The sequence below is a fragment of the Lithobates pipiens genome, unplaced genomic scaffold (genome assembly GCF_037356315.1).
Source record: "Lithobates pipiens isolate NorthernLeopardFrog02 unplaced genomic scaffold, aLitPip1_a1.2 Scaffold_10, whole genome shotgun sequence".
NCBI classification, from domain to species: Eukaryota; Metazoa; Chordata; class Amphibia; order Anura; family Ranidae; genus Lithobates; species Lithobates pipiens.
Genome location: NW_027507686.1, coordinates 218968346 through 218994301, shown reverse-complemented (window position 1 = coordinate 218994301; position 25956 = coordinate 218968346). Strand labels below are relative to the sequence as shown.

The window sequence follows — 25956 nt, the reverse complement described above, 5'->3', positions numbered from 1 at the left end:
AAGCAGTGCATCAGGCAGTGAGGGTCAGTTTAAACAGTAGCTGTTACTATTAGTTCCACAAAGGTTCTTTTCAGGACTGGTATCAGTGGTATGGTAATAGGCTTGTACACGTATAATATTCTTTCTTCCAAATATAGAAAGAATATTATACTTGACTGCTGCAGTCTGCTAATCATTCACAACTCACTTGTTCCACAAAGCTCTTTATCAGGACTGGTAACTTGGTCTGTGTAGGGTGCTACAGTACATAGGGTTGAGTGAGGTACAGTCTGCCGTTCTGTAAGGACTGGTATCGGTCCACAATAGATAGGGTTGAGGTGCACCACTGCTGACCGATGCCCTATACTGCAGCAGTCCTTCAGCAGTATAAGGACTGACGTACAGTCTGCTAATCAATCACACACAACCCACTTGGTCCACAAAGGTCCTTATAAGGACTGGTAACTTGGTGAAGGGTTCTACAGTACATAGGGTTGACTGAGGTACAGTCTGCTGTTCTGTAAGGACCGGTATTGGTCCACAATAGATAGGGTTGAGGTGCACCACTGCTGACCGCTGCCCTATACTGCAGCAGTCCTTCATCGGTATAGGGACTAAGAGTTTTGTCACAGGGTCATTTAAAAAATGACAGGCAGAGGAAGAGGCAGGCCCTTCCGCAGGGGTGGTAGGGGTAGGGCAGGAGCAACAGCCTTGAGCCAAAGTGGGAAGTTGCAGAAGGTGCGTTCAATTACTTTAAAGGACGCACCAGACTTGGTTGAGTGGCTCACTCAGCCTTACTCTTCTGCATCCTCCTCATCCTCTCGATCTGCACCCTCTTCTTCACTCTCTGCTATGTGCACCCCCAAAGACACTACCACCAACAACACCACCACCACATACCTTCCGCTTGAGTCACAGGAATTATTTTCCGATCCATATCAAGAGGACATTTCTGATGCGCAGCCACTCATGGTATTGGATCAGGAAGATGAGGTAGCAACAACCGCTACTCAGCAGTCTGACGACAGTACCCAGATCAGCCCAAGGAGGAGGTTGGTCCCCGGTGTTGCTGCCTACTCCGAGATCTCTACTTATAGCGGTGGGGAAGGTGACGTTGATGATGACGTGTCTAGTGATGTCACGTGGGTGCCCACAAGAGAGGAAGAGGAGGGGAGTTCAGAGGGAGATATGGACCAGCAGATAGGGAGGAGAAGCAGGAATAACTTACATTGCACAGGAGGGACAAAGCAGACTGCAAATGTATCAGGAGCGAGTCATCGACCATGTACGGTCACATCTGGCGCTCCCAGGACACCGGCACATGGCTCCGCAGTGTGGGCTTTTTTTAACGTGTCCGCTGCTGACAATAGCGTTGCCATCTGCAATCTTTGCAGTCAACGCATTAGTCGCGGTAAGCCCAACACTCACCTAGGGACGACCGCCTTAAGAAGGCACATGGGCAGCCATCACCGAGCCGAGTGGGAGCAACGGAACACACAAAGCCACACTGCAGGCTCTCACCGTCCAGCCTCGTCTTCTACTTCTCCTTCTCCTCTCTCCTCACAATTGTCCTCCACCTTCCATCACGCCAAGCTCACATTTTTCTGCAAAAAGGCAGGCTTCCGTGGGCCTAATGTTCGAGCGTAAAAAATGATGACGCCGGATAACCCTCTTGCCCAACGATTGACGGCTGGCTTGTCAGAACTCATAGCCCGCCAACTACTGCCATATAAACTGGTGGACTCGGAGGCCTTTCGCAAATTTGTGGCCATTGGAACACCACAATGGAAGGTCCCAGGAAGGAAGTATATTTCTCAGAGAAGGGCATCCCAGAGCTATATGGCCATGTTCAGCGGCAAGTTAATGTATCTCTGGCACATAGTGTCAGTGCCAAGATACATCTGACCACAGACACGTGGTCTAGCAAACACGGGCAGGGGAGGTATATCACTTTTACTGCCCACTGGGTGAACCTTCTGACGGCCGCCAAGCACCCGTGGCACCCGTGTAGATTTGGTTTTACCTCCACGGATTGCATGCAGGCCTGACTCTTCTTCTCCTCCTCCTCCTACTCCATCCTCCTCCCTCTCCTCCTCAGCTGCCTCCTCCTTTTCTGCTGCTAGCGTCTCTTCCGCTGCACCGCCCAAGCTCCCCTGAACCTATTCCACATGCCAGGTGAGACGTTGCCATGCCGTGCTGTGTCTGTTGTGCCTGGAAGCCAAGAGCCACACTGGCCCGGCACTCCTTTCAGCTTTGCGTTCACAGGCAGATCAGTGGCTAACACTGCTCAATTTGACAGTTGGTAAAGTGGTGTGTGACAACGGTGCCAATCTGCTTAGCGCATTGAAACAGGGCAAAATCACGCACGTGCCATGCATGGCACACGTCTTAAACTTGGTCGTGCAGCGATTCGTTGTCAAATACCCTGGGGTCCAGGACATCTTGCGGCAGGCAAGGAAAATCTCGGCCCATTTCAGAAGATCTTACACGGCCATGGCTCGCCTTGCTGACATTCAGCAGCGACACAATCTGCCGGTCAGACGTCTTATTTGCGATTGCCCGACGCGATGGAACGCAACCTTCTATATGCTTGATAGGCTGCTCCAGCAGAAACGTGCAGTTAACGTCTACCTGTATGAACTCTGCGGAAGAACCGGTTCTGGGGAGCTGGGTTTTTTTTCACCGCGCCAGTGGCTGCTCATGCGCGACGCATGCAGACTTCTGTGCCCATTTGAGATCACCAAACTGGTCAGTCGCAGCCATGGCACCATCAGTGACATGGTACCTTATGCCTTCTTTATGGAGCGTGCATTGCGTCGTGTCATTGATCAAGCTGTGGAGGAGCAGGAGCGGGAAGATGAGGAAGTCGCAATGCTGGATGAATTCCCAGGGGGGGCTACTCTATCTGAGACAAGTCAACAACAGGAGTCTGAAGAGGAGTCAGAGGAGGATGGTGCCGGGGCGGATGAGGTGGAGCAAGAAGAGCATGCTTTAAACCTTTCTGGGATCCCTGTTGTGCGTGGATGGGGAGAGGAGAATGAAGAGGACGACATTATCCTGGATGATGAGCAGGAGCCAGGCCACCACACCGCTCCCACTTTAGTGCAAATGGGGGCCTTCATGCTCCAGTGTTTTAATAGGTGGCAACGTACTTAGACCCCCGGTACAAACACAAAATGGCAGAAATGTTACCGCCGTCACAGAGGGCTGTCAGAATGCAGCACTTCCAGGCCTTGCTTCGAGAAATGCTGCATTCTGCTTTTGCGTGCGCTGGCAGGGGAGCAATTCCCACTCCCAGAAAAGGAGTTGCGGGTACCAATCCAACAGCGCCTGCAAGAGGCCGGTTTGAAGATGTGCTGGTGACTTCGGATATGAGGTCATTCTTTCAGCCGGCCCATCGACAGGTGTCATCCAGATCCAGCATCAGGGAACGCCTAGACCGTCAGGTGTCCGACTACATCGGGTTAACGGCCGATGTGGACGCTCTGAGTGATGAACCCCTGGACTACTGGGTGGGCAGGCTTGACCTTTGGCCAGAGCTTGCCCGATTTGCAATGGAACTGTTGGCTTGCCCCTCATCCAGTGTCCTGTCCGAAAGGACGTTCAGCGCAGCAGGGGGGATTGTGACCGATAAGCGTACTCGCCTAGCTCACGACAGTGTTAACTACCTCACATTTCTAAAAATGAATGAGGCATGGATCTCGGAGGAATTCAACACATGTGACCAGTAGACCATGTATATGTCTATAAACTATTTTTTTAATCGAGCACAGAGACCTTCTTTCTTTATTTGGCTCACTTCCTTGTCCAAAAAAAGCACACCGTACTATATGCCCGCACCCTCCTCTTTGAAGAGGTTGAGCGGTGTCATATTTCTACTGGGGCTGCTTATTATGAGGGGCTCCCACCATCCCTGTGCTGTGCTGACATCCTCCTGGGGCTGTACCTCTGTTGTGCAAATTATGAGGGGCTCCCACCATCCCTGTGCTGTGCTGACTTCCTCCTGGGACTGTATCTCTGCTGTGCATATTTTGAGGTTCTCCCACCATCCCTGTGCTATGCTCATTATGAGGGGCTCCCACCATCCCTGTGCTATGCTGACTTCCTCCTGGGGCTGCTTAAGGTGCTGCTGTCAGTGCTGTATATCACGGTGCAGGTGTCATTGCTGTATGTCACGCTGCTGATGTCAGTGCTCTCTATCACGGTGCTGCTGTCAGATCACTATCACGGTGCAGATGTTATTGCTGTATGTCACGCTGCTAGTGATCATCTCCTGCACCCTCTTCTTTGCCTACCCTGCTCCCAGACCTTCCCTCTCCTCCATTGCCTTCATGCGCTCCACATTCCTGAATTGTCACAACATTTTCCCATATAAAAAAAGAATGCTTGTAGTTGTCGATCCCAGATTCACCTCATACATGTGTTATGTCATTAGCCATGTGGTGGGACTATGTTTGCACAGCTATTAATTCTTTTGTGGCTGCAAATTTGACCTGTAGGTTTGCGAAGTTCGCCTCCCATTGAAGTCAATGGGGCCCGCCGCGAACGATCGGCCGCGTTCGCGGTCCGCGTTCGCGAAACATCCCGTCGGAAGTACATCCATCACTACACAGGACTTCTGTGCAATTCGCTCCGGAGATGTGTGAACCGGCTCCATAAAGAGTCGATCACAATCTTCTGACATGCAAATTGGATGTGGAGAAAACCCACATCCAATTTTCACTAGTGTGAACCCAGCCATAACATCTTACAAAAAAGGAGCGCAATTGGCTGGCTATAAGGGGGAGGAGGAGGCCAGATATAATTTTTTATTACACTAAACAAATTCCATGCATGCAGGCTCCCTCTGTTATTGCACCTGCATTTGCTCTGGGCCATCTGCAGGCGGCCTATAGAGGTGGATGAGGACACAGCATCTGCACGGACACCACCACATGTCAAAAATAACATGCAGGCAAGAGTGGGTGCACAGATCTGAACACACACTGAGGTTGATTTACTAAAACCAGAGAGTGCAAAATCTGGTGCAGCTGTGCATGGTAGCCAATCAGCTTGTTCAAACCAAGCTTTGACAAAAATTCATGGAAGCTGATTGGTTTCCATGCACAGCTGCACCAAAGTTTGCACCCTCCAGCTTTAGTAAATCAACCCCACTGTGTAAAGTTGAATTCCGGGTGCAAAGTAGGTCTATAGGTAGAAGGTTTTTTTATTTGAACGCATTATATGCATTAAGATAAAAAAAAAACCTTCTGTGTGTGGCAGCCCGTCCCCAATACTTATCCAAGCCCTATCTCAATCCAGCGATGTTGCACAAGAGCCTTAGCTGTCCGAGACTCTCACTCCTTTATGGCTGAGATAGCAGCGGGTGCCATTGGCTCCTACTGCTGTCAAAGTCGGTGAGCCAATGAGGAGAGAGTGGGCGTGGTGTTCCGTGTCTGAATGGATGCACAGAGCAGCAGCTCGGCTGTCCCCATAGCAAGCTGCTTGCTGTGGGGGAACTTGGCAGGAGGGAGGAGTCAGAAGCCCTGGCAAGGGAACCCGAGAAGAGGAGGATCTGGGCTGCTCTGTATAAAACCACTGCACAGAGCAGGTGAGTATGACATGTTTGTTATTTTTAAATACTTTAACCACTTCCCACCCTGCCTATAGCAGAATGATGGCCGGGTGGTGGTTCCGTTATCCTGACTGTACATCATATGATGTCAGGCAGGATAAGCCACGGGGGCGCACTGTGCGGCGAATAGTGGTGTGGTGTGTCACTCCGACACAGTGCAACTCCAATCAGGGTGAAGAGCCTCTCACTTAGGCTCTTTACCACATGATCAGCTGTGACCAATCACAGCTGATCATAGCGTGTAACCAGGAAAGTACCTGTAAATGACTTTCCTCGGTTCACGCTGACAGGAGAGCCGATCAGCGGCTCTCCTGTTAGAGGGGGGGTCTGAGCTGATACTGCATTGATTATCAGCTCAGCCCCTATCAGAGCTGCCGCCACAGCTGCCAGTCAGTGCCAACCAAAGTGCCAGTCAGTGCCCATGTTAGATGCCAATCAGTGCCTCATCATCAGTGCCCCCTATCAATGCCAAAAAACAGTGCCCATCAGTGCCCTTCAATTATACATATTAGTGCCCTATCAGTGCGTGTCAGTGCAGCCTCATCAGTGTGTCAGTGAAGGAGAAAATAACATTTTATAACAAACAAGGAAAAACTTTTTTTCCCCAAAAATGTCAGTCTTTTTTAGTGTGTTTAGCAAAAAATAAAAAACCCAGACTTGATCAAATACCACCAAAATAAATCTCTATTTGTGGGAAGAAAATTAAATTATACAAATTTAGTTTGGGTACAGTGTTGCATGACCGCACAATTGTCATTCAAATTGTGACAGCACTGACAGCTGAAAATTGGTCTGGGCAGGAAGGGGGGGGGGGCGGTATTGAATTGGTTAAGGAACCCTTAATATTGGCGCAAGTTCTGAACCTGCTGAGAAAGAGAAAAAAAAAAAAGAAGTACAGCTCTCACCTAATTGACAATGGAGACCAAACGGGAGAGATTTGTTCACTTTGGTTTTCTCACAGTTTTCATTTAATTTTATCTTTTATTGCTTGCGAATTGTGTGCCACTCGCGAATCCCTCGCTCTTCATGATCTGAAATGCAGTAAAATCATTCATTACTTGGATCGTGCAAAATAATTCATCTGTAGAAGAGCTCCAATTTCTATGTGGAGGAGGGATAAAAACTAAGTAAACTCAATTAAAACCTGGTTTTTCTTTTTATTTATTTATGATTGCATTCATAAAAAAAGTCATTGCCCAGCTCTCTGGAGCCCAGTCTGCAGCCCACTGGCACTGGTTTGCACCCCCTAGGACCCCAGCAGTATTAGGGTCCAGTCTCTGACCATCTCCTGTAGCATGCCCCCAGTCTATGACCATATCCCGTAGCATGCCCCCAGTCTCTGACCATCTCCCGTAAGCATGCCCCCAGTCTCTGACCATCTCCCGTAAGCATGCCCCCAGTCTCTGACCATCTCCCGTAAGCATGCCCCCAGTCTCTGACCATCTCCCGTAAGCATGCCCCCAGTCTCTGACCATCTCCCGTAAGCATGCCCCCAGTCTCTGACCATCTCCCGTAAGCATGCCCCCAGTCTCTGACCATCTCCCGTAAGCATGCCCCCAGTCTCTGACCATCTCCCGTAAGCATGCCCCCAGTCTCTGACCATCTCCCGTAAGCATGCCCCCAGTCTCTGACCATCTCCCGTAAGCATGCCCCCAGTCTCTGACCATCTCCCGTAAGCATGCCCCCAGTCTCTGACCATCTCCCGTAAGCATGCCCCCAGTCTCTGACCATCTCCCGTAAGCATGCCCCCAGTCTCTGACCATCTCCCGTAAGCATGCCCCCAGTCTCTGACCATCTCCCGTAAGCATGCCCCCAGTCTCTGACCATCTCCCGTAAGCATGCTCCCAGTCTCTGACCATCTCCCGTAAGCATGCCCCCAGTCTCTGACCATCTCCCGTAAGCATGCCCCCAGTCTCTGACCATCTCCCGTAAGCATGCCCCCAGTCTCTGACCATCTCCCGTAAGCATGCCCCCAGTCTCTGACCATCTCCCGTAAGCATGCCCCCAGTCTCTGACCATCTCCCGTAAGCATGCCCCCAGTCTCTGACCATCTCCCGTAAGCATGCCCCCAGTCCCTGACCATCTCCCGTAAGCATGCCCCCAGTCTCTGACCATCTCCCGTAAGCATGCCCCCAGTCTCTGACCATCTCCCGTAAGCATGCCCCCAGTCCCTGACCATCTCCCGTAAGCATGCCCCCAGTCTCTGACCATCTCCCGTAAGCATGCCCCCAGTCTCTGACCATATCCCATAAGCATGCCCCCAGTCTCTGACCATATCCCATAAGCATGCCCCCAGTCTCTGACCATCTCCCGTAAGCATGCCCCCAGTCTCTGACCATCTCCCGTAAGCATGCCCCCAGTCTCTGTCCATATCCCGTAGCATGCCCCCAGTCTCTGGCCATATCCCGTAGCATGCCCCCAGTCTCTGACCATCTCCCGTAGCATGCCCCCAGTCTCTGACCATCTCCCGTAGCATGCCCCCAGTCTCTGACCATCTCCCGTAGCATGCCCCCAGTCTCTGACCATCTCCCGTAGCATGCCCCCAGTCTCTGACCATCTCCCGTAGCATGCCCCCAGTCTCTGACCATCAAATGCTCCATGGTAAGTGAACATATTCTGCCAGTTGCAGACAATTCGATCCCCTCAGCTTGATGTGATATCAATCTGACCATCTGCCTATATAAAAACTTGATCTATTTTTAGGTAGGCCACAACACTAAGTAAAGGTTGGCATGAGGCTCACGCAAAGCATTTGTTACCCAAACACTTCATATTCCTGATATGTGCCTGCTGTACGATATACTTGTATGAGAAAGGATCCTGTTCTCTCTGTGTTGCTTCCTTTGTGTGAAATCCCTGGTGTTCCTGCCGTCCCTCTGCTTTCCATTAAAAACTGACCACAGGTAGGTAGGCCACAACACTTTTATTCCTATTACAAGGAATGTAAACATCCCTTGTAATAGAAAAAAGAATGGCAGATTCGCTTTAAGGAGAGATCTGGGGTCAAAAAGATGCCAAATCTCTCCTTTACCTTTAAAAGACCAAAAGAATTCTGACCATTTGCTTTATATAATAAAAAAAAACCCTGGACTAGAAGTGACTTCATTGTGTTGCTCTGGTCCTCCAGGGCCATAGAGGCAGAGGACAGGGTGCCACTGCCTGGAGGGAGATCAGGACCTGGTGGCTGAGTACCATTGGCAATGCTCTGTAGTGTTCCCCTTTACCCCCAATATATAAAAAGGTTATCAGGAGCCTAAAGTAGGGGTTAAAGAGCTGTGCTACCACAGAGAATAACATTAGACCCCAGCAGAGGCAAGGGATATGGCGTGTAAGGGGGCCTTGTTAGGGAATTGACTCTTCCTGGAGTAGTATGTGCAGCATAGTGGCTCAGTGGTTAGCACATATGCCTTGCAGCACTGGGGTCCGTAGTTCACAACCCGGTCCCCCCCACACTCTACAGACAGGCTTGTTGGTTAATTGTCCATGTTTTGAGATTTTACAGAGAGTGTACAAGATGGCGGCCTCCCCTCCAACCTGACGATCGCTCTGAGCCGCAAGCAGAGAAGATCTGTAGAGAGATCCATTCACAAAAAGAAGAGTCACATCTCCCAGCAAGTTCAACATCACATCACAAGAGAAGAGAAATGGATTTATGGAAAGAAATTTTTTTGTAATAAAAGCTGTTATATCCTGGAAGTGTCTGAGCTTTTCTCTGCCATGTGATCAGGTGGATCTCTTTGTGTTCTGTATACAGTGGGGGAAGGGTTAGAAGGGGTATGGGGGAGGTAATGCTGTGTGGGGCCCCATTGAGATTTCCCCTCACTTCTGTCCTTGGAGTTTTCCCTAATGTCAGAACATGAGCGGGGGTCACTAGCACAGGAAGCGAGTGCAAACCTCCCCAATGGGGACAGGATTACCTGTTTTCATCATATATGCTCCCCTATATCCAGCTCCTATACTGACAACATCTCCAGTGTCTATCCATCTGCATATGTGAATGTCTTTGGACAACACACTGCTGCTCTCTCCACATTGCTGACTCAATTAGTGGCTATTTCTTCAGACTGGTATCTCCGGCTCTAAATCGGGGACACCATCCTTGCATTACTGGATTCAAGGGTTTCTTGAACTTTATGCCACTCTGTATTTGCTGTCACTGGATGACCCCTTTTAGGTTTTGACCATCTAGCAACCCCTGTGTGTGTGAGGAATTAATTGTGTGTGTGTAAGTGAGCCCGGGCTGTTTTATCTCATTGCGACAACATTGCCATAACAGGGTTGATTTACTAAAGGCAAATCCACCCTGCACTACAAGTGCATTGCAAGTTCACTTGGAAGTTCACTTGGAAGTGCAGTTGGAAGTGCAGTTGCTGTAGATCTGAGGGGAAGCTCTGAAAGGAGTGGAAGCTCTGCTGATTTTATCATCCAATCATGTGCAAACTAAAATGCTCCCCCTCGGATCTACAGCAACTGCACTTTCAAGTGCACTTTCAGTGCCTTTAGTAAATAACCCCCAGTGTTTTAGTATGTTTGGTGAAGGTTTTGATTATTTCCTGGCTAATTAGCCATGCTGTTATTTTTTCATGCAGCTTTTTCATATGATAAACTTTTGTTCTTTATTCCGCCGAGTGTGTTTTCCCATTGAAGCCCTGTCTTTTTTCTTCCCGTTTTAATCCATGCTCTTCCCGCCTGCAGAATACAATAGCGCTGCTGGAAGGTTTCTCCCATCAACACTGACTGTGTTGATCGGGGGAATTGAGCAATTTTCATTCCTTACACTTCTGGTAGAAGGAAAGAAAATTGCATAATGTATGGCCTGCTTTAGAATTTGAGCTCCCTAGTCGCAGCATATTGCCGCGTACACACGGCCGGAATTTCCAAAGGAAACAGTCCGATGGGAGCTTTTCATCAGATTTTCTGACCGCGTGTATGCCCATCGGTCTTTTTCTGTCGGCATCTCCAACGAACTTTAGATTGAAAGCCTGTTCGGAAAACCTTTCTATCAGATGTATGCAATTCTGACACGCAAAATTTCCGACGCATGCTCGGAAACAATTCGATGCATGCTCGGAAGCATTAAACTTCCCTTTTATAGTGCCGTTGAACGTGTTGTATGTCGCGGTGCTTTTGACCGTCGGAATTTGGTGTGACCGTGTGTAGGCGAAACAGTTTGAGCGAAATTCCGTTGGAATTCCAATGGGAAAACCATCAGAACTTTTTCCGATGAGAATTCTGATCGTGTGTACGCGGCATATCTCTAAACGAAGGGTGCAGACTGGTAGCTACAGATATCAGTAAAGAAGCCCATCAGTTACCTCTTCACCTGTACTGTTATTACTCAGTTGCCATCTGATGTTTAGCAGAGTTGCTGAATTTGTCACGATCTACTTTATCATGAAACAATTTTTATATGTGATCCCCATGTAGACCTAACACAGTGGGGTTGATTTACTAAAGGGAAAAAGACTGTGCACTTTGTAAAGTGCAGTTGCCCTCTGCAAAAGCAGTTGCTTCAGAGCTTAGTAAATAAGCAGAAGCTCTGCTGACTTCCATCATCCAATCATGTGCAAGCAATAATGTTTTTTTTTTTTTTTTTTCCTTGCACAGGATTTGGGTACTCATTGCAAAGTCAAGCCTTACCTCATTTACTGAGCTCTGGAGCAATTGCACCTGCAAACTGCACAGTCTATTTGCCTTTAGTAAATCAACCCCATTGTCTCTGCTAGATAATTTTCCAAGCAATCAGATAAAAATGCAGTTTAACCACTTCAGCCCCGGACCAATTTTCAGCCAGAGGTCTTTTTACAATTTCGCACTGCACTGCTTTAACTGGTAATTACGCGGTCATGCAATGTTGTACCCAAACGAAATTTGTGTCCTTTTCTTCCCACAAATAGAGCTTTCTTTTGATGGTATTTGAATGCCTCTGCGATTTTTATTTTTTGCAATATAAATGGAAAAAGAATTTTGAGAGAAAAATATATTTTCTACTTTTTGTTATAAAAAAAATCAAATAAACTCAATTTTAGTCATACATTTAGGGCAAAATTTATTCAGCCACATGTCTTTAGTAAAAAAAATGTCAAGCGTATATTTATTGGTTTGCGCAAAAGTTATAGCATCTACAAACTAGAGTACATTTTCTGGAATTTACACAGCTTTTAATTTACGACTGCCTATCTCATTTCTTGAGGTGCTAAAATGGCAGGGCAGTACAAACCCCCCCAAATGACCCCATTTCGGAAAGTAGACACCAGCTAATTGCTGAGGGGCATGTTGAGCCCATTGAATATTTTTTTTTTTTGTCCCAAGTAATTGAATAATGACACAAAAAAAGAAGTTTACAAAAAGTTGTCACTAAATGATATATTGCTCACACATGCCATAGTTATATGTGGAATTGCACCCCAAAATATATTCTGCTGCTTCTCCTGAGTACGGGGATACCACATATGTGGGACTTTTTGGGAGCCTAGCCGCGTACGGCACCCCGAAAACCGATCACTGCCTTCAGGATTTCCAAGGGTGCTAATTTTTGTTTTCACTCCTCACAACCTATCACAGTTTTGAAGGCCATAAAATGCCAAAATAACACAATCCCCCCCCCCCCCCAAATTACCCCATTTTGGAAATTAGACACCCCAAGCTATTTACTGAGAAGCATGTTGAGTCCATGAAATATTTTATATTTTGCCACAAGTTGCAGGAATATTACAATTTTTTTTTTTTTTTTGCACAAAGTTGTCACTAAATGATATATTGCTCACACATGCTATGGGCATAAGTCAAATTACACTCCAAAATAAATTCTGCTGCTTCTCCCGAGTACGGGGCTACCACATGTGGGGGACTTTTTGGGAGCCTAGCCATGTGCGGGACCCCGAAAACCAAGCACTGCCTTTCGGATTTAAATATAAAACGCTACCAAAAAAAACTGTTAGCGATCGCAGGGATCTGGCCTGACTCTGCGATCCCTGCAGTTATGTGTTTAGTGTTTTGTAAGTGACAGTGATCGATCGATACTGCACTTGGGTGGTCTGGGCGGAGGGGCAAAATGCAGGTGCTAGCAGGTATCTGGGCTGATCCCGCTAACAATGCGTTTTTTTGGAACCCTAAACTGCTGGGGACGCTAGTATAGATCTGATCAGATCAGATATTGATCTGTTCAGATTCTATACCACTACAGGAGGTGTATGCTTTGTGCGTGGGTGTTAGCGGTACTGGCACTAACCTAGCGCTGCCTCGCGCGACCCTGACCCTAAAACCTAATTGATATAACCCGCCAGGTGATCAGGGGGTTAAACCTTTATTGGGTAATAAATGGTGGGTGCCCTGACGCTATAAAAAGCAAACTAACCAGAGTCACCCGTAACACTAATACAGTGATCATTGGTGAAAGGGTTAACTAGGGGCAATCAGGGGGTTCAAATTTTTATTAGGTAGTATATGGGGATCCCTGGCACTATATAAAAACCTGATGGGGAACTTAAATAACTAACTGGCTAACCAGAGTCACCAGTGACACTTATACGGTGATCGCTGGTGAAAGGGTTAACTAGGGGCAATCAGGGGGTTAAAACCATTATTGGGTAGTATATCGGGGTACCTAGCACTATAAAAACTTTGCGGTGAACCTAAAAAAATAACTAGCTACCTAGCGACACTAATGCAGCAATCAGAAAAACAATCGCTTAGTGACACTGGCAAAAGGGGGTGAAAGGGTCAACTCTAGGGGCAATCAGGGGGTTAAACCTTTATTGGGGGCTACCCTGGACCTAACACCATCTGCCCTGACAGTTTTTACTGTCACAACTGACACTGAATGCAGTGATCAGTAAATAAATGATCACTGCAATCAGTGACACTGTGACTGGGGGGGGGGGGGGGGTTGTTGTGCCTGTGTGTGCCTACGTGTTAGTGTAGTGATGGTGCACACTTACTTTCACTTCTCCTCGTAGTCCAGTCAAAAAGACCACCCCGAGGAGAATGACATCACTTCCTCCCTGCCTGTGTTTACTATACACAGGCGGGGGAAGCTTCTCATTCGCCAGGAGCGATCGAGAGGGGATGGCCAGAAAACAACGGCCATCCCCTCATCCCCAGCGAAATGGACCGCCGCATCCAGCAGGGGGGGGTCCGATCAGACCCCCCACCCGCTGGAAGGCAATGGCATGTACGTGCTTGTGCCTGTACATGCCATTGTGATGACGTACATTGGCATGCGGCGGTCCTTAAGTGGTTAAATATGTATGTGGGAACTGTGTAAGCCACCAAAGTGCTTGTAAGTTTTTTTTAAGCCACTTCTGTGATCCAGGCACCCCTGCCAGATAAATGTAACTATGCCGAAGACCTCAATTTTCACAGTGCAGTTAAAGAGGAATTTCACTTGTTTTTACAAAAGTAGAAGATACTGTAGCTGCTGATTTCTAAGAAAGACGAATCTACCAGTCTGCAAGGTCCAGCATTATCTTCCTAGTGTTACACGGCTCCTGAAGAGCACACACTATGTGTTTTTCAAACTTAAGGTCACACCTGAACTGCAGTTTGGTTTGGGTACAATTGTCTAAATTTAGACCTCCGCATAAGTCTGACTGGACTATGAGATATTCAGCCTGACCATAGGGGGCACTGTCTCTTCTGGAAGGCATGGAATTATGGTCTGGTTGGGTGCTTAAGTTACTCTTTCTTGGAACCCGCCCAGTGGGAGTGGCGCTCTTGCTGTGCTTTCTGGGAGAGGGTATTTAAAATGCGGATGTCATGTGGTTTGGGGTTACCGGTCCAGAAGGATGTACTGACTTCATGGTCCTGGTCTTCCTGACCAGCCCCCAGGAAGGCTATGTCCTGGGGTGTGGATCCACCCGATCTTGTCTCGGGACTGGCTAGCCCGAGGCAAGGTAACTAAAGGAGGATTCTGAGGTGTTTGGGTGCCGTCTCTGGTTTGGGAGAGACCCAGTGACTTCACGCTATGCAGGGGAGGACTCTTCAGAAGAAGGCCACATACAGGTTGGTTTCTTAGCCAGAGCCTGGAGGAGCTGAAGTCCCCAAGAGAATCCGGTCTCATGGATATCGCCAAGCTGGCTGAAAGATCCAGGTATCACACGAGTGTTCTACAAGTTTAGTTTTCCTACGTGTTCTACAACAACGTCTGTGGCAGAGACTTGTTCCTGAGTAAGCACCTTGTTGGCTGCTAAGCCTTGTGAGAGAGGGACTGTCCAACTTGAGTGAACATCCAGTTGTGAATGGCTATTCTTTGGATGCAGTCAAAGTAAGCAAGTTCTTCAATATTGACTTTGACACTAAGAGTACCTGAACTTCCTTTCCCATTTTAAGAGACTGTTCATTGTCTACGTTTTTGCAAATAAAATCCATTTAAGTGGATCTGTCGTCAGTCTCTCAAGTTACTGGGTCATCTACCACGGGACATCTCTAGACGTGAAGTGAGGAAAAAGAAGGTAACGGTAAGCCCAATCTAGCCAGCAGCTCCTTCGGGGGTTAGTGCTACACTAGCACCCTAAAGCCCTATACACACTTGCAGATTTTCTGCTGAATTTTATCTTCAGATTTACCAAAACCATGTAGTAGACATGTGCGAATCGCAAATTCGTACGAATTTCCCAAAATTCGTACGTTCGGGAGGATCCGAACTATGAATTGCCGTGCGTCCGAATTCTGTACGGAATACGAACTTTTGTTTACGAATTTCGAATTTATTATGACTTGCAAAAGACTTCTATAATAGAAGTCAATGTAAGTTGCCTGAAGACATCAGTGAAGGACTTTCCTCCTCTCTGGGCAGGCTGCCAAGAAAAGATCAAAGTGATACAATGTTTCTTCTTCAATGGGCTGAACTCTGTGTGTAGAAGTTCTCAGTTTAACCATTTAAAGACTAAATCTTTTCTGACACTTGTTGCTTACAAGTAAAAATCCAGTATTTTCTGCTAGAAAATCACTCCGAAGCCCCAAAAATTATATATATTTTTTTTTAGCAGAGACCCTAGGGAATAAAATAGCGGTTGTTGCAATATTTTATGTGACGCAGTATTTGCGCAGAGGTCTTTCAAACGCAAGTTAGCCCTTTTTTCGGTCGACCTCTAGAGAGCACTGACATTAGCAGCGTGACATACAGCAACGACACCTGCACCGTGATAGAGTGATCTGACACCTGCACCGTGATAGAGAGCACTGACATCAGCATCGTGACATACAGCAATGACACCTGCACCGTGATAGAGTGATCTGACACCTGCACCGTGATAGAGTGATCTGACACCTGCACCGTGATAGGGTGATCTGACACCTGCACCGTGATAGAGAGCACTGACATCAGCAGTGTGACATAAAGCACTGACACCAGCACCGTGACATAAAGCACTGACACCAGCACCGTGATATACAGCACTGACACCAGCACCGTGATATACAGCACTGACACCAGCACCGTGATATACAGCACTGACACCTGCACCGTGATATACAGCACTGACACCTGCACCGTGATATACAGCACTGACACCTGCACCGTGATATACAGCACTGACACCAGCACCGTGATATACAGCACTGACACCTGCACCGTGATATACAGCACTGACACCTGCACCGTGATATACAGCACTGACACCTGCACCGTGATATACAGCACTGACACCTGCACCGTGATATACAGCACTGACACCTGCACCGTGATATACAGCACTGACACCTGCACCGTGATATACAGCACTGACACCAGCACCGTGATATACAGCACTGACACCTGCACCGTGATATACAGCACTGACACCTGCACCGTGATATACAGCACTGACACCTGCACCGTGATATACAGCACTGACACCTGCACCGTGATATACAGCACTGACACCTGCACCGTGATATACAGCACTGACACCTGCACCGTGATATACAGCACTGACACCTGCACCGTGATATACAGCACTGACACCTGCACCGTGATATACAGCACTGACACCTGCACCGTGATATACAGCACTGACACCTGCACCGTAAGCAGCCCCAGGAGGAAGTCAGCATAGCACAGACATGGTGGGAGCCCCTCATAATAAGCAGCCCCAGGAGGAAGTCAGCACATCACAGGGATGGTGAACTTTACAAACCTACAGGAGTCTGACTTCTCCCATGACCCCCATCCTGACTCCTCTCCAGACTCCCTCAGAGACTACAGACATGATACAAGAGATGGTCAGAGACTGCAGACATAATACCGGGGATGGTCAGAGACTACAGACATGATACAAGAGCTCAATGCAGCCTCACCAGTGCCCATCAAATGCAGCCTCACTGTGCCCATCAATGCAGCCTCACTGTGCTCATCAAATGCAGCCTCACTGTGCCCATCAAATGCAGCCTCACTGTGCCCATCAATGCAGCCTCACTGTGATCATCAAATGCAGCCTCACTGTGCCTATCAATGCAGCCTCACTGTGCTCATCAAATTCAATCTCACTGTGCCCATGAATGCAGCCTCACTTTGCACATCATTGCAGCCTCACTGTGCACATCATTGCAGCCTCACTGTGCACATCATTGCAGCCTCACTGAGCCCATCAAATGCAGCCTCACTGTGCCCGCCATTGCAGCCTCACTGTGCCCATCAATGCAACCTCACTGTGCTCATCAAATGCAGTCTCGCTGTGCCCATGAATTCGGCCTCACTGTGCCCATCATTGCAGCTTCACTGTGCCCATCAAATGCAGCCTCACTGTGCCGTTAATGCAGTCTCGCTGTGCCCATCATGTCAGCCTCTCCTGTGCTGCATGTCCCAGTCTGCAGTCCCTGTCTGTGGGAAGGTGTGCTGTTGATGCTCGGTACAGTACCTTGCATGTCAGCAGGATATCCATGACGGCCAGCAGCAGGCAGAGCCTGTTCTCGTTTTGGATGAGGACGGTGCTCCTTCCGGAGGATCTGTTTGCTGTGAGATGGAGTGGTCCTTGGCCACCTGCAACCTTCAGCCGTCCTTATTATTTGGCCCCAGTCAGCCTGTCCTCTGGTCCTGGGGAAGTGGAGAGCACTGGGTGGGAGCTGGAGAGAAGGGGGAGCAGAGAGTGCTGCTGGGGTTGGAGAGCACATGGGTGGGGGCAAAGAGCAGGGGCGAGTGGAGATCACAGGGGTGTGGAAAGCACGGGGACTGGCGAGCACTATGGAGGACGGAGAGCACTGGCAGGGTTAGAGAGCACATGGGTGGGGGCAAAATGCAGGGGAGTAGAGAGTATAGGGGTGGGGAGCGGAGAGTGCTGGGGGGAAACTTGAGAGCAATGGTGGGGGCCAAAAAGAACAGGGGTGGAGAGCACAGGAGGCTGAGAGCACTGGGGGGGCTAAGAGTGTGGGGTGGCGAAGAGCACTGGGGGGAGCTTGAGACTACTGGGGGGAAGAAAAACAGGGCTGGAGAGCACTGGGGGGTACAAAGAGCAGGGAGGAGTGGAGAGAAATGGGGGTAGCTTGAGAGCACCAGTGGGGGCCAGAAAGAACAGGGGTGGAAAGCACGGGGGACTGGAGAGTGCTATGGGGGGCGGAGAGGACTGGCAGAGTTGGAGAGCACATGGGTGGGGGCAAAATGCAGGGGGGAGTGGAGAGTACAGGGGTGGGAGCGGAGAGTGCTGGGGGGGAGCTTGAGAGAGCACTGGAGGGGGAGCCAAAAAGAACAGGTTTGGAGAGCACTGTAGGGGCTGGAGAGCACTGTGGGGGATGGACAGCACTGTGAGGGGGGGGTGGACAGCACCGTGGGGGTCTGGAGAGCACCGTGGGGGTCTGGAGAACACACTGTGGGGGGGGGTGGACAGCACTGTGGGGGGGGTGGACAGCACTGTGGGGGTGAACAGCACTGTAGGGGGGGCTGGAGAGCACTGTGGGGGGGTGGACAGCACTGTGGGGGGGTGGACAGCACTGTGGGGGGGTGGACAGCACTGTGAGGGGGGGGTGGACAGCACCGTGGGGGTCTGGAGAGCACCGTGGGGGTCTGGAGAACACACTGTGGGGGGGGTGGACAGCACTGTGGGGGGCTGGAGAGCACTGTTGGGGTGAACAGCACTGTAGGGGGGGCTGGAGAGCACTGTGGGGGGGTGGACAGCACTGTGGGGGGGTGGACAGCACTGTGGGGGGGTGGACAGCACTGTGGGGGGGTGGACAGCACTGTGGGGGGGGGGGGGTGGAGAGCATTGGTGGGGGGGGTGGAGAGCACTGGTGGGGGGGGTGGAGAGCACTGGTGGGGGGGGTGGAGAGCACTGGGGGGGGGGGTGGAGAGCACTGGGGGGGGGGTGGAGAGCACTGGGGGGGGGTGGAGAGCACTGTGGGGATTGGGGATTGGAGAGCACTGTGGGGGGGCTGGAGAGCACGGAGGGGTGGAGAGCACTGTGGGGGGCTGGAGAGCACAGTGGGGGGCAGGAGACTACTGTGGGGGGTGGAGAGCACTGTGGGGGGGTGGAGAGCACTGTGGGGGGGGGGGTGGAGAGCACTGTGGGGGGGGGGGGTGGAGAGCACTGTGGGGGGGGTTGGAGAGCACTGTGGGGGGGGTTGGAGAGCACTGTGGGGGGTAGAGAGCAGTGTGGGGGTTGGAGAGCAGTGTGGGGGCTGGAGAGCAGTGTGGGGGCTGGAGAGCACTGTGGGGGCTGGAAAGCACTGTGGGGGCTGGAAAGCACTGTGGGGGGCTGGAAAGCACTGTGGGGGGCTGGAGAGCACTGTGGGGGGCTGGAGAGCACTGTGGGGGGCTGGAGAGCACTGGGGGGGGGGGGGGGTGGAGAGCACTGTGGTGGGATGGACAGCACTGTGGGGGCTGGAGAGCAAGGTGGGGGGTGGACAGCAAGAGAGCACTGTGGGGGGCTGGAGAGAACTGTGGGGGGTGGACAGCACTGTGGGGGGTGGACAGCACTGTGGGGGGTGGACAGCACTGTGGGGGGGGGGGCTGGAGAGCACTGTGGGGGGGGGGCTGGAGAGCACTGTGGGGGGGGGGGCTGGGGAGCACTGGGGGGCTGGAGAGCACAGTGGGGGGCTGGAGAGCACAGTGGGGGGCTGGAGAGCACAGTGGGGGGCTGGAAAGCACTGTGGGGGGCTGGAAAGCACTGTGGGGGGCTGGAAAGCACTGTGGGGGGGGTGGAGAGCACTGTGGGGGGGTGGAGAGCACTGTGGGGGGGGGTGGAGAGCACTGTGGGGGGGGGGTGGAGAGCACTGTGGGGGGGGGGTGGAGAGCACTGTGGGGAGGGGTGGAGAGCACTGTGGGGGTGGACAGAACTGTGGGGGCTGGAGAGCAAGGTGGGGGGTGGACAGCACTGTGGGGGATGGACAGCACTGTGGGGGGTGGACAGCACTGTGGGGGGTGGACAGCACTGTGGGGGATGGACAGCACTGTGGGGGATGGACAGCACTGTGGGGGATGGACAGCACTGTGGGGGATGGACAGCACTGTGGGGGGTTGGACAGCACTGTGGGGGGTTGGACAGCACTGTGGGGGGTTGGACAGCACTGTGGGGGGTTGGACAGCACTGTGGGGGGTTGGACAGCACTGTGGGGGGAGCACACTGTGGGGGGGGGGGGGGTGGACAGCACTGTGGGGGGGGGGGCCTGGAGAGCACTGTGGGGGGGTGGACAGTACTGTGGGGGGGTGGCTGGAGAGCACTGTGGGGGGGTGGCTGGAGAGCACTGTGGGGGGGGGGGGGGGCTGGAGAGCACTGTGGAGGGCTGGAGAGTGTGGTGAGGGAGGAGAGCAGGGGGGGCAGGGAGCACAAGGACAACTGGAGGGGGCAGTAAAAGAAGTTGGATTGGATAGGAGGAGAAGCAGCGGCTACATGGAGGAATATAGAAAGCTCATCACCTCTATATGTCCTGCTTCTCCTCCTATCCGGGCACAGGGCGGCATTTTTTACTGTGTATCACAGAGCTGGCTGGCTGGCTCTGTGTTTGGCCGCCGTGCTATAACACGGCCCCGCCCCCCTAGTGTGATAGCAGATAGAATCAATATTCCGCCTATCACACAAGCAGGTCTAGGGGGGTGGGGCCGTGTTATAGCACGGCCAACAAACACAGAGCCAACCAGCCAGCTAGCTCTGTGATACACATGAGAAGGAGAGTGTAGCAGTGCAGCCGCAAAACGGCCCCAGGGCAGGCGGCCTACCGGGAAATCTCCCGGTATCCCGAAAGGCCAGTCAGGCCCTGCCTGGGACTGCTTACGGTGCAGGTGTCAGTGCTGTATATCACGGTGCTGGTGTCAGTGCTGTATATCACGGTGCTAGTGTCAGTGCTTTATGTCACGCTGCTGATGTCAGTGCTCTCTATCACGGTGCTGGTGTCAGATCACTCTATCACGGTGCAGGTGTCAGTGCTCTATATCACGGTGCTGCTGCTGGTGATCATCTCCTGCACCCTCTTCTTTGCCTACCCTGACCTTCCCTCACTTCCATTATCTCAAGATTCCTGAATTATCAGAATTTCACATATAAAAAAAGAATGCTTGTAGTTGTCGATCTCAGATTCACCTCATACATGTGTTATGTCACGGTGCTGGTGTCAGATCACTATCACGGTGCAGGTGTCAGTGCTCTATATCACGGTGCTGGTGCTGGTGATCATCTCCTGCACCCTCTTCTTTGCCTACCCTGACCTTCCCTCGCCTCCATTATCTCAAGATTCCTGAATTTTCAGAATTTCACATATAAAAAAAGAATGCTTGTAGTTGTCGATCCCAGATTCACCTCATACAGGTGTTATGTCACGGTGCTGGTGCTGGTGATCATCTCCTGCACCCTCTTCTTTGCCTACCCTGACCTTCCCTCACCTCCATTATCTCAAGATTCCTGTATTTTCAGAATTTCACATATAAAAAAAGAATGCTTGTAGTTGTCGATAGGGATGGCCGAACAGTTCGCCCGGCGGTCGTTTCGCGGCGAATTTCGGCTGTTCGCGGTCCGCCATTTCGGCGGACTATTGGCGTTGTTCGCCCGGCGGACTTCCGTGTTTTTACTGTGTAAAGGAACTTTGACCTGATGACACATCCATCATGGGGTACAGGACAGCCAATTGAGACATGACGGCACATGGACACTTGGACATTCCCCCTAACTTATAAATACACCCGATCCGGCGGCCATTTTACATTCTTTCTTCTGTCACTATAGGGAAAGGTTGCTGTTTGGAGTAGGGACAGATAAAACGCTAGCTATTTGGTACACAAAAGTTCTTTTCAGGACTGGTATAGGTGTTAGGTGTATATAGGTTTGCTGTGCTACTGATTGTTGCAGCAGCCTGAGTGTCTTTTATCAGTTTAGATAAAGGGACAGAGCGCTGTGTGCTGCTATTTTAGGGACAGCCAGATTAGTCATCATCATCATCATTAGCTGTTACTATCAGGTCCACAAAAGTGCTATTCGAGTAACCAGTAATTGTTCCAGTCTCCTCTGTTTTGCCAGTTTGTATAGGGACAGGAAGGAAGCAGTGTGTCAGGCAGTGAGGGTCAGTTTAAACAGTTGCTGTTACTATTAGTTCCACAAAGGTTCTTTTCAGGACTGGTATCAGTGGTATGGTAATAGGCTTGTACACGTATAATATTCTCTCTTCCAAATATAGAAAGAATATTATACTTGACTGCTGCCCTTCTGCTGCAGTCTGCTAATCATTCACAACTCACTTGTTCCACAAAGCTCTTTATCAGGACTGGTAACTTGGTCTGTGTAGGGTGCTACAGTACATAGGGTTGAGTGCGGTACAGTCTGCCGTTCTGTAAGGACTGGTATCGGTCCACAATAGATAGGGTTGAGGTGCACCACTGCTGACCGCTGCCCTATACTGCAGCAGTCCTTTAGCAGTATATGGACTGACGTACAGTCTGCTAATCAGTCACACACAACCTACTTGGTCCACAAAGGTCCTTATAAGGACTGGTAACTTGGTGAAGGGTGCTACAGTACATAGGGTTGAGTGAGGTACAGTCTGCTGTTCTGTAAGGACCGGTATCGGTCCACAATAGATAGGGTTGAGGTGCACCACTGCTGACCGCTGCCCTATACTGCAGCAGTCCTTCAGCAGTATAGGGACTGACATACAGTCTGCTAATCAGTCACACACAACCTACTTGGTCCACAAAGGTCCTTATAAGGATTGGTAACTTGGTGAAGGGTGCTACAGTACATAGGGTTGAGTGAGGTACAGTCTGCTGTTCTGTAAGGACCGGTATCGGTCCACAATAGATAGGGTTGAGGTGCACCACTGCTGACCGCTGCCCTATACTGCAGCAGTCCTTCAGCAGTATAGGGACTGACGTACAGTCTGCTAATCAGTCACACACAACCTACTGTGTGTATGCGTTTCTCCCCCTGTGTGTCCCTGTGTGTGTGTGTGTCCCTGTGTGTATGTGTTTCTCCCCCTGTGTGTGTCTCTGTGTGTGTCCCCCTGTGTGTGTCCCCATGTGAGTAACCCCCTGTGTGCATGTGTGTCCCCGTGTGCGTGTCCCCGTCTGAGTGTCCCCCAGCGTGCGTGTCCCCCTGTGTGCGTGTGTGTCCCCGTGTGAGTGTCCCCCTGTGTGCGTGTGTGTCCCCGTGTGAGTGTCCCCCTGTGTGCGTGTGTGTCCCCGTGTGAGAGTGTCCCCCTGTGTGCGTGTGTGTCCCCATGTGAGTGTCCCCCTGTGTGCGTGTGTCCCCGTGTGAGTGTCCCCCTGTGTGCGTGTGTGTCCCCCTGTGTGCGTGTGTGTCCCCCAGTGTGCGTGTCCCCCAGTGTGCGTGTCCCCCTGTGTGCGTGTGTGTCCCCGTGTGAGTGTCCCCCTGTGTGCGTGTGTGTCCCCGTGTGAGTGTCCCCGTGTGAGTGTCCCCCTGTGTGCGTGTGTGTCCCCGTGTGAGTGTCCCCCTGTGTGCGTGTGTGTCCCCCTGTGTGCGTGTGTCCCCGTGTGAGTGTCCCCCTGTGTGCGTGTGTGTCCCCATGTGAGGGTCCCCCGTGTGCGTGTGTGTCCCCGTGTGCGTGTCCCCCTGTGTGCGTGTGTGTCCCCGTGTGAGTGTCCCCCTGTGTGTGTGCGCGCATTCTCCCTCCAGTTTCCCCCTGTGTGCTCCCCCCCCCCCGCCGTGTCCCCGTGTGCTTTCTCCACCCCAAGTCTCCCTGTGCAGGTGTGTGTGTGGCTTGAGTGTGGCACCCAAGGGGCCCCATGAGCTTCTATTGCCCGGGGGACCCATGAGTTGTCAGTCCGCCCCTGGTCTTAACCATTCCCTATAGTATTTAAAATGTAAAAACAATTGGCTATAAATTATCTAAAAGAAATACTAGTTTGGTATGTGTAATTGTGTCTATGCCTCAACGAGTTATGGTGGCTGATCAGTGCATGTGTCTGAACCTGTCCTGCACAGCAGCGCTCAGACTGGCAGGGGAGGGAGGGGCAGAACTCTAAGCCAGGGGTCTCCAAACTGCAGCCCTTTGCTCGCCTTTATCCGGCCCTTGGGGAACTTTTCCTTCCACTGATACATGACACTATTCCTCCCTCTGATACCAATAATGGGGCACTATTCCTACCATTGAAATCAATGATATTGCTCTATACCTCAAACTGACACCAATGATGGGGCACTATTCAGCCCACTGACAGCAGCAATAGGATGCTATTTCACCCCCTACTACCAAAGATGCATTGTTTACTCCCACTGATGCCAGGATAGTTTTTTTTAAATCCTGATGACCACAATTCAGCCCTCCTAAAGTCTGGAGGATATTAAACTGGCCCTTTGTTTAGAAAGTTTGGAGACCTCTGCTCTAAGCCAATCGAAGCTTTAAAGTGGTTCTAAAGGCTCAAGGTTTTTTTTACCTTCATGCGTTCTATGCATGAAGGTAAAAAGCCTTCTGTCTGCAGCCCGAGATAGATCTTCCTCCAGCAATGAGCGCTGGTGGGGGACCCTAGAAGAGGAGAATCAGGGCTGCAAAAAAGTGCCTTTAATATTACTTTAACGCTTGTGAGCACAAAGATCACTTTTTATTGTGCTTTTCTCTTTCTGTGCATTAATTGGCTGCCGAAGAAGGGTAGAACGTCATCATCCATTTTTTCTACAGGTCACCCATCAGATGGGCGAGTACCATTACCAGAATTGAAGGTGGGTTGTAGGAATGGGGATAAACGCAGAGCATGCCTATACCAAAACATTGTTTTCCCCAGGATTTCAGCTTTAAAAAGAAACCTCTCATTAAAAGTATATAAAAACATTAACAATGAACATCTCTTATTTGCTCTCTTTTGGCCTGTTCAGTATACCACTGAATTGGTTTTGTTATAATCGGTTTGATAAGCGCTTTACATTTTGATTCGTCCCTTAAAATTATGAGACTGTCAAAGTGCTTTCAGTTTCTGAGCCATGTTGATAATCTCACTGGGGTGCTAAAAGTTTTGGGATGTCTCACCTGGATCAGAGGATCCCTGCTGAGAGGAAGCTGGATCTGCCATAGGACCACTGAGATCTTCCACAGAGGATGGCACAGAGGCCAAAATACCTAAATAAGCAAAACAATTTCTCTTAAAAATTGATAATGCATACTAGGGCCGAAACAACTAATCGATTAATCGGCAACTAATCGATTATGAAAATAGTTGACAACAATTTTCTTAATCGATTAATCGGCCAGCCGATTAGTTTGTCTGCGTACAGAATGCATTATGTGTTTACATATCAGGAAATACAGTGCAGCACACATACAGCTCATTACACCGTCCATACATGTCAGTAAGTGCCTGAGAACTTGCGAATGTGTGAGGAGCAATGCCTCATGGGACATGTAGTCCTGGGCAGGAAGTGAGTGGTTCTAAAGGCAGAAGAAGTTGTTTTAACTTGCTATAGCGGCACTCTATATTACACTTTGCAGCTTGTTATAGGGGGCACTCTGAATGCAGGAGGAGCCAGAAGCGTCAGTGGGGGACCCCAAAAGAGAAGAATCAGGGCTGCTCTGTGCAAAACCATTACACAACACAGGTAAGTAGAAGATATTTGTTGTTTAAAAAATAAAATCACTATAAAGACCCTGTGCAGGAAAGATGAGCATCTGAACCCAGAGAAGGTGGAGGCTGATAGACTGGAGGTAATAGAAGGCATTACAATTACATTTAAAGCAGCGTTCCAATTAAAAAAAAAAAATTAAAAAGTCAGCAGCTACAAATACTGCAGCTGCTGATTTTTAATAATCGGACACTTACCTGTCCCAGGGTCCAGCGATGCGTGGGAACGAAGCCCTGCTGGTCTCCCCCTCCTCTCTGCGGCGCCGGCATTGTCACAGAGGGTGCCTGGCTGTGCTGCGACTAGCCAGGCAATCATCTGGGACCTGTGACGTGCCCCAGAAGATTGCAGGGAGGGAGAGGGGAGAGGTGATCTTCCTTCTGGCACCGCAGGTGCGCCAGG

The 25956-nt window shown here is 50.4% G+C and overlaps 1 protein-coding gene across 1 annotated transcript in view; it reads right to left on the bottom strand.

Moving 5' to 3' along the window:
- LOC143926303 (cryptochrome-2-like) overlaps positions 1-25956 on the bottom strand; it is a 109891-nt gene that overhangs the window by 36307 nt on the left and 47628 nt on the right. Inside the window, 2 exon segments of the mRNA XM_077450233.1 lie at positions 6499-6624; positions 24968-25057. Of these exon segments, the coding sequence (XP_077306359.1) occupies positions 6575-6624; positions 24968-25057 (140 nt within the window). The 3' untranslated portion in view covers positions 6499-6574.